At 43.3% G+C, this 15,967-nt stretch overlaps 1 protein-coding gene across 1 annotated transcript in view; it reads left to right on the top strand.

Annotated features, from left to right (window-relative positions):
* LOC140462790 (myosin-7-like) overlaps nucleotides 1-12,867 on the top strand; it is an 86,214-nt gene extending 73,347 nt beyond the window's left edge. The window contains exons 39-42 of the mRNA XM_072556069.1: nucleotides 1,385-1,489; nucleotides 3,553-3,648; nucleotides 3,735-3,863; nucleotides 12,755-12,867. Of these exons, the coding sequence (XP_072412170.1) occupies nucleotides 1,385-1,489; nucleotides 3,553-3,648; nucleotides 3,735-3,863; nucleotides 12,755-12,766 (342 nt within the window). The 3' untranslated portion in view covers nucleotides 12,767-12,867. The remainder of the gene's footprint in view (nucleotides 1-1,384; nucleotides 1,490-3,552; nucleotides 3,649-3,734; nucleotides 3,864-12,754) is intronic.
* Nucleotides 12,868-15,967: the final 3,100 nt, after the last annotated feature.

The following is a 15,967-nucleotide window of genomic DNA, read 5'->3' as shown; positions in this document are numbered from 1 at the left end:
TCCTTCTTCTGAGGTTATGCCCTCAGGCCCTAGATTCTCCCACAGGGAAGAAAACCTTTCCACATCAATCCTTGGAATCTAACCTATCTTCAGTAAGGGCACCTCTCATTCTTCTAAACCCCAATGAGTTCAGGTCTAACTTATCCTCCTAAGAACATTCCTCCATACCTGTGATAAGTCAAGTGAACCCAATCTGGTGACTTCCCCAATGTGATGACATTTTTCATTAGATGCAAGGACCAGAACTCTTCATAGTAATGTAGTTCTGATTTAACCACCGCTTTTTATAACTTCAGCAAAATCTCCATATTTTTATCTTCTATTCCCTTTGAAATAAAGGCCAACATTCCATTTTTTTCCTGTTACCTACTGAATGTGGAGCAAGGATGTTTTGTGATTTATGCACAATAACTCCTAAATCCCTCTGTGCTGCAGTTTTCCAGTGTTCCTCCATTTAAAACAATACTCAGCTCCTCTAAGCTTCCTGCTAAAGCGCTTAACCTCATATTTGCCCACATTATATTCCATCTGCCAAGTATTTCCCCCTGTCTGCATTCCTCTGCAGACTCTGTCATCCTCACCACCTGCCTTCCCACCTATAATTGTATCATCTGCAAACTTGACAATAGTACATTCACTTTCCTCATACATGTCATTAATATATTGTACACAATTGTGGCCCCAACACTGATCCCTGTGGAACTCCACTAGTCACAGGGTTCAGAATGTTACCAGATTCCTCACCATCACAGGTGACCTGTAACTAAACTGAAAGTAAATCTTTTGAAGAGAAAGTTTCAAACATTCAGCTTATTGAGGTGATTATAATCACAGCAAGTTGTCTTTAGAGAAGCCAGTTTATTGGTCCTACATTCAGACTTGAATGCTATAACAATTACAACACTGCTAGATATTCTTCATTGGCTCAGTCACCTGTATTAACAGTCTAATAGGGACTTGATTCAACTTGTGCTGTATCTATATGTACAGTAACATGCTTGAGGATACAACATCTGTTCAAGATCTTGTTCACTTGCCTCCATACCTATATACCTTTAAAGTTGAGGCCTGGCTGAAGAATTATACAATATTTGATGACCTAGCCAGCAACACCCACATCCCATGAACAAATTTAAAAAAAAGATACAATTAACTATGACGACTTGGGACAAAACAGACAAAATACCCATCACAATCCAACTCTATTCAGTCCAAACAACTACTTTCCTCATCATTACCCAATTGTGGGCTCATTTACTTTGTTAAAAATATGTAGAACCATTTTATTTTGAAATCCATTCCCTGAACAAAAGTCTGAATTGTAGCATAAACTTTTTAACAAAACCTTACTTGAATAGCTCATATTCTGTTTTCTGTTTTCCAGGTGAGGGAACTGGAGTCTGAGCTTGAGACTGAACAGAGGAAAAATGCAGAGTCCCTAAAAGGTCTTCGAAAGTATGAGCGCAGAATTAAGGAGCTGACCTACCAGGTATGATGTGCAAAGCTTGTAAAACACTGCCAAGTTATGCAGAATCTCTCACCCCTTATATTCCAATCCTCACTGCATTTCCTGGAGGAGGAGGCTGAATTGCTCACATTACCTTTATGAAGCAGTCGCATTCTGGTAACACTTGTCCTCTTCAGCTCCTTGGGGCTCTTCTCTTTCACCGTGTCCTCACCCCATTCATGTTTCAGGAACCGTTCACATCCTGTCACAGCTCAGTACTGACCAGTTACCAGTAGCTCCCTATACTTCAAATGCTCGTCCATCATCCTTGACCAAAATCTCATTAACATCACATTTTTGACAGAAAGACAGCTCCCAGCTTTACTTCCTTGGTGGCAGAGAAGTTCCTATTGAAGTAACCTTTTATTTGCTCCTACCATTTGTTTTTCTAGATTCTCCCCTATATGCATCTGTACTGTTCAATTCAATTACTCCCTTTTGGTAGGGAGTTCCACTTTTATCAAGGCAAAGAAATTTCTCTTGAATTCCTTACTGAGTTTGAGGACCTCATTTTTATGACCTTCGGTTTTGTTTTCTCCCACAAGTGGAGACATCAACTGTACCTCTATCCTATCAAACCCTTTCATAAATGTCCAGATCACCATCAGGAAAACTGTCTTCATGTAATTTCCACCTTATTTCAAAGAGCTCAAACTTCACGGCTGACATAAAAATGGTCGAAAAGTTCCTTTCCCTTCCCACAACAACTTTGTGTCTTTAACATTATGAAACATCCCAGGGCACTTCATAAGAACATTTGTAAACTTTGTATGATACTGAGCCACATAAAGAAATGTTGGGTTAGGTGACCAAAAGCTTGGTCAATAGATACATTAGAACAACGTCATTAAGGAGGAAAGAAAGGTCGAGATGTTGACAGGTAGGGGCGGAGTGGGGGTGGTGGGATGAAGTTTCCCGTAATCATGGAATTATTACAGTGCAAGAGGCCACCATTTGGCCCATCATATCTCCATCAACTCTCCAAACAAGCAGTAACCCAGCAAACTGTTCCCTTTCAAATAACAGCCTAAATCTCCTTTGAATGTGTTGTTAGAACCTGATTCCACCACACTGTCAGTCAATGCTTTCCAGATACTTGCTGCATGAAATGGCTTTTCTCATTATTTGGCTTCTTTTGCCAATTAGTTTAAATCTGTGCCTTCTGATCTATCAGATCACTCAACCTTCTTTTCACTAAATGGAAACAGTCCTAACCACCAGTCTCTCTCATATCTATAGCTCCTGTCTGAAGCCATTCTCATTAATCATGTCGGCTGCACTCCCTCCAATGCCTTCCCATCCTTCCTAAAGAGCTGACCCCAGAATTGGATGCAATACTCCAGTTGAGGCCAAGTTAGCGCCTTATCCAAATTCAACATCACTTCCTTGCATGGCAGGGCCGGGAGCTCGGGCCTGGTGTAGGACTTGAGCTGGTAGTGGAGGTGTTTATAAAACATAGGATGCGTTATTAACCATTCTCTCAACCAATCCTGCCACCCTGAATTAATTCTGCACATTTTCGCTCTCTCTGCATCTTTGAGAGGACTGCAATATACTCTGCATTGCTTCCCAATGTTCTTTGCGCGAAAATTAATCCAGCTCCCTGCTCTCTGACCATCTGACCTAATTTTCATTAAATACTTCAGAACAGTGACCAAATCCCTTTAAAGTTCAAATTCTAAAAGTGATTTTATGTATAAACAGATACCTTTGTCACACCTCCATTCAAACATGAATTAACATTTGCCTATGAGACATTTTGTTTCCTTCACCGTGCTCGTGTCAAGGTGTCAGCTCCAACATTGTCTTTTCCAGGCACCTGAATGATTTTTAAATTGCACAAGGGGAAGATTAAACTCCACAGATCAACTAAAAATTCTTGCACTGAAATTTTGCAGAATAATCAAAAGATTGTGGTCCACTTAAATAAAAATGTTTCTCCAAGCAGGGTAGGTTATGGCTGTTCTGATATCTCCACTGGATTTAGGGGTTTGAAAGTTGATGAAACTGCAGGTCTGGTATTAACTTTTCAATTCCCTGCCCAGGGTGAGGAGGACAGGAAGAGCATCATTTGTATGCAAGACCTCATTGATAAATTGCAACTGAAAGTCAAGAGCTACAAGCGGCAGGCTGAAGAGGCTGTGAGTAAAACTGTGTTTCTGTAAGTTCAGCACAATGATGCCCATTTCATTTATTGTATAAATGTAACATTGTGGTTTTATCACAGGAGGGAAATGCCAGCACAAACCTGACCAAATACAGAACATTGCAGCATGAGCTGAATGATGCTGAGGAACGTGCTGAGATAGCTGAATCACAAGTCAACAAGCTGCGAGCCAAAACCCGGGATATCAAGGTATGAAAGAAACCAGGCAGCTTCATTCTGGACAAACAGAATTACTTGTAGAGTCATAGAGTCATACAGCATGGAAACAGAACCTTTGGTCCAACAGTCCATGCCAACCACATTTCCAATCTAAACTCATCCCACTGCCTGCGTTTTGCCCATATCCCTCCAAATCTTTCCTGTTCATGTATTTCCTCATCCCCCCCCACCCCCAATGAGGGTGAGCATCACTTGCGTTGGTGACTTCACTGTCGATCACACAACCACGGCAACTCCAGTAACAGTCTCCACCTCCACTACCAGCTCAAGTCCTACACCAGGCCCTAGCTCCCAGCCCCTGCCATGTTTTCACCATCCCTCCAGATCACCCCTGCACTGAGGATGAACAATCAGTCCTCAGCAAAGGTCTTACCTTCTTCCCCCTCCACTCCTGGATCAACAAATTCAACACGCATTGTGACGTTGAACACTTCTTCCGCCGCCTTCGCGTCAGAGCTTAGTTTTTCCACCAGAACTCCCACCCACCATCTGAGGACCCCTTCTTCCACCTCCAATGCACCCCATCCACCTGGACACCCTGTACCAGCCTGTTACCCGCCCTCGATCTCTTTATTTCCAACTGCTGCCGTGACATTGACAGCCTCAACCTGTCCACCCGCCTGACCCACTCCAACCTTTCACCCTTACATCGCACAGCCCTCCACTCCCTCTGCTCCAACCCCAACCTCACCATCAAACCCGCAGACTCCAGGGGTGCATTGGTAGTTTGGCGCACCAACCTCTACACCGCTGAAGCCAGGCGCCAAGTCGAAAACACCATAAGACCATAAGACCATAAGACATAGGAGTGGAAGTAAGGCCATTCGGCCCATCGAGTCCACTCCGCCATTCAATCATGGCTGATGCGCATTTCAGCTCCACTTGCCAGCATTCTCCCCGTAGCCCTTAATTCCTCTAGACAACAAGAACCTATCAATCTCGGCCTTGAAGACATTTAGCGTCCCGGCTTCCACTGCACTCCGTGGCAATGAATTCCACAGGCCCACCACTCTCTGGCTGAAGAAATGTCTCCGCATTTCCGTTCTGAAATGACCCCCTCTAATTCTAAGGCTGTGTCCACGGGTCCTAGTCTCCTCGCCTAACAGAAACAATTTTCTAGCATCCACCTTTTCAAAGCCATGTATTATTTTGTACGTCTCTATTAGATCTCCCCTTAATCTTCTAAACTCCAACGAATACAATCCCAGTATCCTCAGCCGTTCCTCATATGCTAGACCTGTCATTCCAGGGATCATCCGTGTGAATCTCCGCTGGACACGTTCCAGTGCCAGTATGTCCTTCCTGAGGTGTGGGGACCAAAACTGGACACAGTACTCCAAATGGGGCCTAACCAGAGCTTTATAAAGTCTTAGTAGTACATCTCTGCTTTTATAGTAGTACACCTCCTTCTACTGCCCCCTTGACCATGACCTCATCTCCCAGACCATCCAAAACCTCATCACCTCGAAGGGATCTCCTAGCCACAGCCTCCAACCTCATAGTTCAGGAACACCGCGTTGCCCAATTCTATCTCCTACCAAAAGATTCACAAACCCGACTGCCCCAGCCAACCCATCATCTCAGCCTCCTCCTGCCCCACCGAACTCATCTCTTCCTACCTTGACACTGTCCTGTCCCCCTTAGTCCAGGAACTCCCCACCTACATTCGGGACACCACCCATGCCCTTCACCTCCTCCATAACTTTCGTTTCCCCGGCCCCAAAGCCTTATCTTCACTATGGACATCCAGTCCCTGCACACATCCATCTGCCATGATGAAGGCCTCCAAGCCCTCAGCTTCTTCCTTTCTCACCGACCCAACCAGTACCCTTCCAGTGACACACTCATTCGCCTGGCTGAACTGGTCCTCACCCTTAACAAGTTCTCCTTCCAATCCTTCCACTTCCCCCAAACTAAAGGGGTAGCCATGGGCAACCACATGGGCCCCAGCTATGCCTGCCTCTTCTTCGGGTACGTGGAATAGTCTATCTTCCACAGCTACATAGGCACCATTTCACACCTGTTCCTCCGCTACATCAATGACTATATTGGCGCGACCTCATGCTCTCACGAGGAGGTTGAACAGTTCATCAACTTCACCAACACCTTCCAGTCTGACCTCAAGTTCACCTGGACCATCTGGGACACCTCCCTCTCCTTCCTGGGCCTCTCCATCTCCATTTCGAGCAACCGACTCAACATGGACATTCTTTACACACCCACTGTCTCCCACAGCTACCTGGACTACACCTCCTTCCACCTTGCCTCCTGTAAAAACAGTATCCCTTATTCTCAATTCCTCTGCCTCTGCTGCCTCTGCTCCCAGGAGGACCAATTCCTCCATAGAGCATGCCAAATGGCCTTCTTCTTCAAAGATGGCAATTTCCCTCCCACGTGGTCGACGATGTTGTCTAGTTCATCTCCTCCACTTCCCGCACGTCCGCCCTTGAACTCCACCCCTCCAACTGCAACAAGATCAGAAACCCCTGGTCCTCACCTTCCACCCCACCAACCTCCGGATACATTGCATCATCCTCCACCACTTCCGCCACCTACAAACAGACCCCAACACCAGAGATACATTTCCTTCCCCACCTCGATCTGTGTTTTGGAGAGACCATTCCCTCCGTGACTCCCTTGTCAGGTCCACACCCTCTATCAACCCATCCTTTTCTCCCAGCACCTTCCCCTTCCATCGCAGGAAGTGCAAAATCTGTGCCCACACCTCCTTCCCTCACCCCCATCCAAGGCCCTAAAGAATCCTTCCACATTCAATAGAAATTTACTAGTACTTCCACACAAGTCATTTGCTGCATCCGTTGCACTTGATGTGGTCTCCTCTACACTGGGGAAACAGGATGCCAACTTGCGGATCATTTCAGAGAACATCTCTGGGACACCCACACCAACCAACCCCATCGCCCTGTAGCGGAACGCTAACTCCCCCTCCCTCTCCACCAAAGACATGCAGGTCCTGGGCTGCCTCCATCGCCAAACCCTAACCACCCGACACCTGGAGGAAGAACACCCCATCTTCCGTTTTGGGACCCTCCAACCACACCGGATCAATGTGGACTGCCCCAGATCCCCATTTCTCCTCCTCCCACCACATCCCAGTCCCAACCTCCCAACTCAGCATCACCCTCTTGAACTGCCGTACCTGTCCATCTTCCTTCCCACCTATCTGCTCCACCTTCGCTCCAACCTATCACCTTCATCTACCTATCACATTCCCAACTACCTTCCCCCAGCCATACCCCCCCTCCAATTTGTCTCTCAGCCCCCCAGTGCACAAGCTTCTTTCCTGATAAAGGGCTTATGCCTGAAATGTCGATTCCCCTGCTCCTCGGATGCTACCTGACCTGCTGTGCTTTTCCAGCACCACACTCTTTGGACTGTGATCTCCAGCATCTGCAGTCCTCACTTTCTCCTATTCATGTACTTTTCTAAATGTCTTTTAAATGTTGTGACTGTATCTGCATCCACCACTTCCTCTGGCAGTTCATTCCACACATGAACCTCTTTGCAAAAAAGTTGCTCCTTATATCCTTTTTAAGTCTTTCTCCTCTCACCTTAATATACTCCCTAGTTTTGAACTCCCCCACCCTACGGAAAAGACATTTGCTATTGACTTTATCTGTGCTCCTCATTTTTAAACCTCTATAAGCTCACCCTTCAACCTCCTACACACCAGTGAAAAAAGTCTCAGCCTATCCAACCTACTGTTATAACTCATACCCTCCATTCCTGGTAAAACAAAGCAACATTCTGGTAAATCTTTTCTGAACTCTGTCCATTCTAACAGTATTCTTCCTGTAACGGGATGACCAGAACTGCACATAGTAGTCCATAAGAGGCCTCACCAATATCCTATATAACTTCAACATGACATCCCAACTCCTATACTCAAGGCTCTGAGTAATGACCACCCTGTCTACCTCTGATGCAAATCTCAAAGAATTATGTACCTGAACGCCTAAGTCTTTCCAAATTAAAAACCAAAAGAATTGTAGATGCTGTAAATCAGAAACAAAAACAAATTGCTGAAAAAGTTCAGCAGGTCTGGCAGCATCTGCGGAGAGAAATCAGACTTAACGTTTTGAGTCAAGTGACCTTTCCTCTACTCAGACTCCTCTCCACCTACTGTGCTTTTCCAACAATTTCTGTTTTTTGTGCTGAGGTCCTCCTGTTCTACAAAACTACTCAGGGCCCTAGCATTAATTATATCAATCCTATCCTTATTTGTTTTACCAAAATGCAATTTCTCTCATTTATCCAAATTAAACTCCTCAGTCCATTGACCCAATTGATCAAGATCCCTTTGTAATCTTAGATAACCTTCTTCACTGACTACTATATCACGGATTTTGGTGTCATCCACAAACTTACTAACCAGGCTTTTTATGTTCTCATCTAAATCATTAATATAAAATGATAAATAAAAGTGAACCTAGTACTAATCCTAATGGAATATCGCTGGTCACAGGCTCCAGTCCATAAAACAACCCTCCACCATCACTCTCAACCTCCTGCATAAAGCCAATTTTGTATCCAATTGGCAAACTCACCCTGAATTCCATGTGATCTAACGTTACTAATTAGTCTATTGTACGGAACCACGTCAAAGGCTTTCCTAAAGTCCAAGTAAACAACGTGTACCAGCTTCACCCTCATCAATCTTCTTGGTTACTTCCTCAAAAAACTCAATCGAGTTTGTGAGACATGATTTCCCTTGCACACAACCATGCTGCCTATCCCTAATCATTCCTTGCCTTTCCAAATGCATATAAATCCTATCTTTCAGAATCACTTCCAACAACTTACCCTCCACCGATATCAGACTGACAAGGTCGATAGTCCCCAGGCTGCTCCTTACATCCTTTCTTAAACAAAGGCACAATATTAGCCACTCTCCAGTCATCCGGCACCTCACCTGTAGTTATAATTGATACACATATTTCTGCAAGGGGCCCCACAATGTCCTCACTAACTTCCTCCACCATCCTGGGATACACTTAATCAGGTCCTGAACATTTATCCACCTTTATATTTTCTAAGACTGCCAGCACTTCCTCTTCTATAATGTAAACTGTTTTCAAAATATCAATATTTATTTCTCAGAGTTCTCTAGCCTCCATTTCTTTCTCCACAGCAAAAACTGACACAAAATATTAATTTAATATCTCTCCCAACTCCTGAGGTTCAACACAAAGATGACCTTGTTGAACTTTAAAGGGTCCTACTCTTTTTCCAGTTGCTCTTTTGCTCTTAATGTACTTGCAGAATCTCTTTGGATTATCCTTAACCTTATCTGCCAAGGCTACCTCATATCCTTTCTCTGCTTCCTGATTTCCCTCTTAACAATGCTCCTACACTCTTTATACTCTTCAAGAGATTAATTTGATCCCAGTTGTTTATATCTCTTCCTTATATGATTCTTCCTTATTCTTGAGTAGAACCTCAATATCTTTATTCATCCATCTTCCCTAATCTTATCAGCCTTACACCTCACTCTAATAGGAGCATAATGCCTCTGAGCTCTTGTTAGCACACTTTTGAAAGGCTCTCACTTGTCAGTTGTCCCTTTACTTGCAAACAGACTCCAATCAACTTTCAAAAGTTCTTGTCTCAGACCATTAAAATTTGCCTTACTCCAATTACGAATTTTAACTTTTACGGAAGGCCTATTCTTTTGCATAACTATTTTAAAATGAATAGAATTATGATCACTAATCCCAAAGTATTCCCTTACTAACACTTTCAGTCACTTGCCCTGCTTTATTTCCCAAAGGAAGATCAAATTTTGCTCCTTCTGTAGCAGGAACATTTACATATTGATAAAGAAAATTTTCTTGAACACAAATTTATCACCATCCAAACCTTCGACACAATGGCAGTATCAGTTAATGTTTGGAAAATTAAAGTCCCCTAATATTCTTACATATATTTGAGGTCTCTCTACATATTTGCTCCTCAATTTCCCTCTATTGGGGAAATATTGTAATGAAAGGTCAGAAATTTCCAGATTACCAGATAGAACTATAATTTTCTGAAAAATGTCGAACATGATTGTCCATATCACCCATCTTTATCCATGCCTCAGCTCATCTGTTACTCAGACCCTCTTTCAGACTGTTATCACCTCTGTAATTGATTATTGCAATATTCACTTGACCAACATGCATAAATGTTTCATTACAACAAAGAACTATGAATGCTGGAGAAGTGATAACACAAAAGTAGGAATTGCTGCAGAAATGCAGGTCTGAGTCCAGTGATATTTTTCCAGAACTACCAAAAATGACACCAAAATTGGAGGTGTAGTGGACAGCAAAGGAGGTTACCTCAGATTACAACGGTGCTGCATTTTGGGAAAGCAAATCTTAGCAGGACTTATCCACTTAATGGTAAGGTCCTAGGGAGTGTTGCTGAACAAAGAGACCTTGGAGTGCAGGTTTATAGCTCCTTGAAAGTGGTGTCGCAGGTAGATAGGATAGTGAAGAAGACGTTTGGTATGCTTTCCTTTGTTGGTTAAATTATTGAGTACAGGAGTTGGGAGGTCATGTTGCGGTTGAACAAGACATTGGTTGGGCCACTGTTGGAATATTGCATGCAATTCTGGTCTCCTTCCTATCAGAAGGTTGTTGTGAAACTTGAAAGGGTTCAGAAAAGATTTACAAGGATGTTGCCAGAGTTGGAGGATTTGAGCTATTTGAGGATTTGAGAAGTTGAATTGGCTGGGGCTATTTCCCCTGGAGCGTCAGAGGCTGAGAGGTGACCTTATAGAGGTTTATAAAATCATGAGGGGCATGGATAGGATAAACAGACAAAAGTCTTTTCCCTGGGGTCGGGGAGTCCAGAACTAGAGGGCATAGGTTTAGGGTGAGAGGGGAAAGATATAAAAGACACCTAAGGGGCAACGTTTTCCCACAAAGGGTGGTACGTGTATGAAATGAGCTGCCAGAGGAAGTGGTGGAGGCTGGGACAATTGCAACATTTAAGAGGCCTTTGGATGGGTATATGTATAGGAAGGGTCTGGAGGGATATGGGCTGGGTGCTGGCGGTGGGACTAGATTGGGTTGGGATATCTGGTCGGCATGGACAGGTTGGACTGAAGGGTCTGTTTCCGTGCTGTACATCTGGATGATTCTATGGCTGTAAGCTGTTTTCCCTCCACAGATGCTGGAAGATCTAATGAGTTTCTCTAGAATTTTATTTTAGTTTGTTATATAAATGTTGTGGTGGTTCACTAATGAAGAATATAATTAAAATCACTGTGTAAATTGTGCCTCATATTGTGATACCTCCCAAAGTCTTTCACAGGCATGTTATTCAGAGAAAAATGAAATTCAGCCAAAATTAAAAAAGAATTAGGACAGGAAACAGTTTGTTGAAAGAGAGGCTTAACTTCTGTGTCTTAAAAGCGGAAGGACCTGCCTGTATCTTAATATAATTTTCAATCTTGTTTGCTAATCACCTGTACTCACTAACTTACACTGGCTTCTCATTTAGAAATGCCATTATTTAAAAATTCTCAAACTGGTTTTCAGATCCCTACAAGGCCTCTAAACCCATTGCGTTGTTTAAAAAGATTGTGCACAGCTATGTACATTGCTGACTTGCAAATGGAACAGTGGCCTTCAACCTCAAAGGGGGATGGAGTATAAAACTAGGGAAGTCTTGCTAAAACCGTGCAAGGCACTGGTCAGACCACAACAGGAATACTGTGAACCATTTTGGGCAGCCTTATCAAAGGAAAAAAGTACACTGGCATCAGAAGCAGATCAGAGGTTTACAAAACTAATCCTGAGCATCAAAGAATTTTCTTCTGAGGAGAGCTTAAGTAGGTTAGGTCTGTACTCACCGGATTTAGGAAGAATGAGAGGTGATCTAATTGAAACTCAAGATTCTTATGGGGCTTGACAGGGTAAATGTGGAAAAGGTTGTTTCCCCCTGTGGGAGGTCTAGAACTAGAAGGCATAATCTTAGAATAAGGGGTCACCCATTTAAGATGGAGATGAGGAGGAGTTTCCCTCTGAGAGGAGTGAATCTGGAATTCTTCACCAGGAAGGGCTGTTGAGGCTGGGCAATTAAGCATATTCAAGACAGAGCTAGACAGATTTTTAAATCAGTTTGGGAATTGAAGGTTATAGGGAAAAGACAAAAAAGTAGAATTGAGGATTATCAGATCAGTCACAATCTCATTGAATGGTGGAGCAGACCCAATGGGCTGAATGGCCTCCTTCTGTTCCTACACCTCATTAGATTAGATTACTTACAGTGTGGAAACAGGCCCTTCGGCCCAACAAGTCCACACCGACCCGCCGAAGCACAACCCACCCATACCCCTATATCTACCCCTTACCTAACACTACGGGCACTTTAGCATGGCCAATTCACCTGACCTGCACATCTTTGGACTGTGGGAGGAAACCGGAGCACCCGGAGGAAACCCACGCAGACACGGGGAGAATGTGCAAACTCCACACAGACAGTCGCCTGAGGCGGGAATTGAACCCAAGTCTCTGGTGCTGTGAGGCAGCAGTGCTAACCACTGTGCCACCGTGCCGCCCTTATGGTCTTTTAAAATCCAGTAGACCATAATATGTTTTCTTTACCTCCTGTTTTCTTTATGTAATAGGGTATGAAAGATTCACTTGTGTGTTTAAACCAATTAAACAAGTTCATCATCAACTTAATAAATTTGTGCATCTGAATTCCTAGATTTCTCTCAAGTTTATTGAGAAATTATTTTCTGTTTTTTTTTGTTGCATTAACACCTACCCTGCCACTCTGAAGGTTGTTACTTTGTTGACTTTGCTCATATTTGATGTTAATTAATGAGCTGTTTCTTATTTCAGCATGAAGAATAAAGGACTGGTCACAAGACTCTGAACCAGCTCCCCTCTGCTTTCTATTCCAATGTGGCTTTAGTGCAACAAATCCCGTATGAATAAAGAAATTGATAATGCAACTTATTGTCCTGCGTTTAACCTTTCCAGCAGTCTGATCATAATTTCCTGGCAGCTTACTATCTGTTGAGAATGATTAGTACAGTCACGATACAGAATATTTCTCAAATATTGGGCTATATGTCAGGTATAGGCAAGATAGATCAAGTGAATCGTTAAAAGAGTATAAAGGCAGTAGGAGTATACTTAAGAGACGAATCAGGAGGGCAAAAATGGGACATGAGATAGCTTTGGCAAATAGGGTTGAGGAGAATCCAAAGGGTTTTTACAAATACATTAAGGACAAAAGGGTAACTAGGGAGAGAATAGGGCCCCTCAAAAATCAGCAAGGCGGCCTTTGTGTGGAGCCACAGAAAATGGGGGAGATACTAAATGAATATTTTGCATCAATATTTACTGTGGAAAAGGATATGGAAAATACGGAATGACGGGAAATAGATGGTGACATCTTGAAAAATGTTCAAATTACAGAGGAGGAAGTGCTGGATGTCTTGAAACACAAAAATTGGTAAATTCCCAGGACCTGATCAGGTGTACCCTAGAACTCTGTGGGAAGCTAGTGATTGCTGAGCTTCTTACTGAGATAATTGTATCATCGATAGTCACAGGTGAGGTGCCGAAAGATTGGAAGTTGGCTAAGGTGTCGCCACTGTTTAAGAAGGGCGGTAAAGACAAGCCAGGGAACTATAGACCAGTGAGCCTGACCTCGGTGGTGGGGAAGTTGTTGGAGGGAATCCTGAGGGAGAGGAGGTACATGTATTTGGAAAGGCAAAGACTGATTAGGGATAGTTAACATGGCTTTGTGCGTGGGAAATCATGTCTCACAAACTTGAGATTTTTGAAGTAACAAAGAGGATTGATGAGGGTAGAATGGTAGATTTAGACTTCAGTAAGGCGTTCAACAACGTTCCCCATGGGAGACTGATTAGCAACGTTAGATTTCATGGAATACAGGGAGAACTAGCCACTTGGATACAGAACTGGCTCAAAGGTAGAAGACAGAGGGTGGTGGTGGAGGGTTGCTTTTCAGACTGGAGGCCTGTGACCAGTGGAATGCCACAAGGATCAGTGCTGGGTCCTCTACTTTTCATCATTTATACTCACATCCAAATCATTTATATGAGGTATAGTTAGTAAGTTTGCAGATGACACCAAAATTGGAGGTGTAGTGGACAGCGAAGAAGGTTACCTCAGATTACAACAGGATCTTGATCAGATGGAGTTTAATTTAGATAAATGTGAGGTGCTGCATTTTGGGAAAGCAAATCTCAGCAGGACTTATACACTCAATGGTAAGGTCCTAGGGAGTGTTGCTGAACAAAGAGACCTTGGAAGGCAGTTTCATAGCTCCTTGAAAGTGGAATCACTTTCCACTTATAGGATAATGAAAAAGGTGTTTGGTCTGCTTTCCTTTATCGGTCGGAGTATTGAGTACAGGGGTTAGGAGGTCATGTTGTGGCTGTACAGGACGTTGGTACAGGCCACTTTTGGAATATTGCGTGCAATTCTGGTCTCCTTCGTATCTGAAAGATGTTGTGAAACTTGAAAGGTTTCAGAAAAGATTTACAAGGATCTTGTCAGGGTTGGAGGATTTGAGCTATAGGGAGATGTTGAATAGACTGGGGTGGTTTTCCCTGGAGCGTCAGAGGCTGAGGGGTGACTTTATAGAGGTTTGTGCAATCATGAGGGGCATGGATAGGATAAATAGACAAAGTCTTTTCCCAGGGGTGGGGGAGTCCAGAACTAGAGGGCATAGGTTTAGGGTGAGAGGGGAAAGATATAAAAGAGACCTAAGGGCAACGTTTTCATGCAGAGGGTGGTACGTGTATGGAATGAGCTGCCCAATGATGTGATGGAGGCTTGTACAGTTGCAACATTTAAAAGGCATCTGGATGGGTATATGAATAGGTTTGTGTTTAGAGAGATATTGGCCAGGTACTGGCAGATGGTACTAGATTGGGTTGGGATATCTGGTTGGCATGGACTAGTTGGACTGAAGGGTCTGTTTCTCTGCTGTACATCTCTGACTATAACTATGACTACACATGAATGAGCAATACTATAGAGCAGTGAATTTGCCCACAACTGGGGATTCCAAATATAAGGCACATTGCTTTGAAATGGATGAGTATTTCCACAGATTTGAGTCAGGACGGAGCTACTAAAGTCACAGCAGAACCTGAGATAAGGAGTCAGAAAGTAATTGGAAACCCAACCCTGACCATCTTACCATCTGGTGTGCCAGGGTTAGTGTGAAAGTCACCATAACCCAACCAGACCAGAGAGAGACAGATGGTGATTTAATCTGAGAGTCATCACGCCTCAGGCAAGAAGAGAGTTTGAAAAGAGAGTTCTTCAATGGTAACCTCAGCCAGTATGGGAATTGTTAGCATCACATTGTTTCAGAAAACAGACGTCCAGCCAACTGAGCTGACTGCAGTGAAAGTACAAATTCAATAACTGCATAAAATCCCAGGAGGTTAAAGCTGAAGCTATTGATGGACCATCATGAATTATTCTGGTTCCGTGGGTATCTTCTCCTTGCTGTAAATTCTTGGTCAGTTTCTATGTTACTCAGTGAATTGCACTCAAAAGTCAATGGTTTTAGCAAACATTTCAGCCTGACATCGACAGAGAGAAAAAGAGAAAATTTGAGAGAATTTAGTTTGCAGAAGAAGAATGATAATGTGATTGTGAGCAAAGTTTGTACCTGCAAACAAACTCATTTTGTGACTCGTGCCAGGACACCCCAAATCCCTTTGCACCTCAGCTAGGCACACTGTCATAACTTAGATACAATGCTTCTATTTATATTCTTCCTGCCAAATTGGACAATTTTACATTTTCTCACATTATAATTCATTTGCTACGTCTTTTTCTATCACCTGACCTATCAGTATCCCATTGTAGTCTCCTTATGCTATCTTCATGACTCAGATACCCATTACCACTCACCTACCCCTATTTGTGAGTAATTCAGTAACCAAGCAAGGTACTTGGACAGATTACTGGTATTGAGCACCAGCATCAAAAACACTATGAACAAAGAGCAGAACAGTACAGCACAGGAACAGGCCCTTCAATCCACGAATAATGCACTGA

Source organism: Chiloscyllium punctatum, chromosome 37 (genome assembly GCF_047496795.1).
Source record: "Chiloscyllium punctatum isolate Juve2018m chromosome 37, sChiPun1.3, whole genome shotgun sequence".
Classification (NCBI taxonomy): domain Eukaryota; kingdom Metazoa; phylum Chordata; class Chondrichthyes; order Orectolobiformes; family Hemiscylliidae; genus Chiloscyllium; species Chiloscyllium punctatum.
This window is presented reverse-complemented; position numbering and strand designations above follow the sequence as displayed.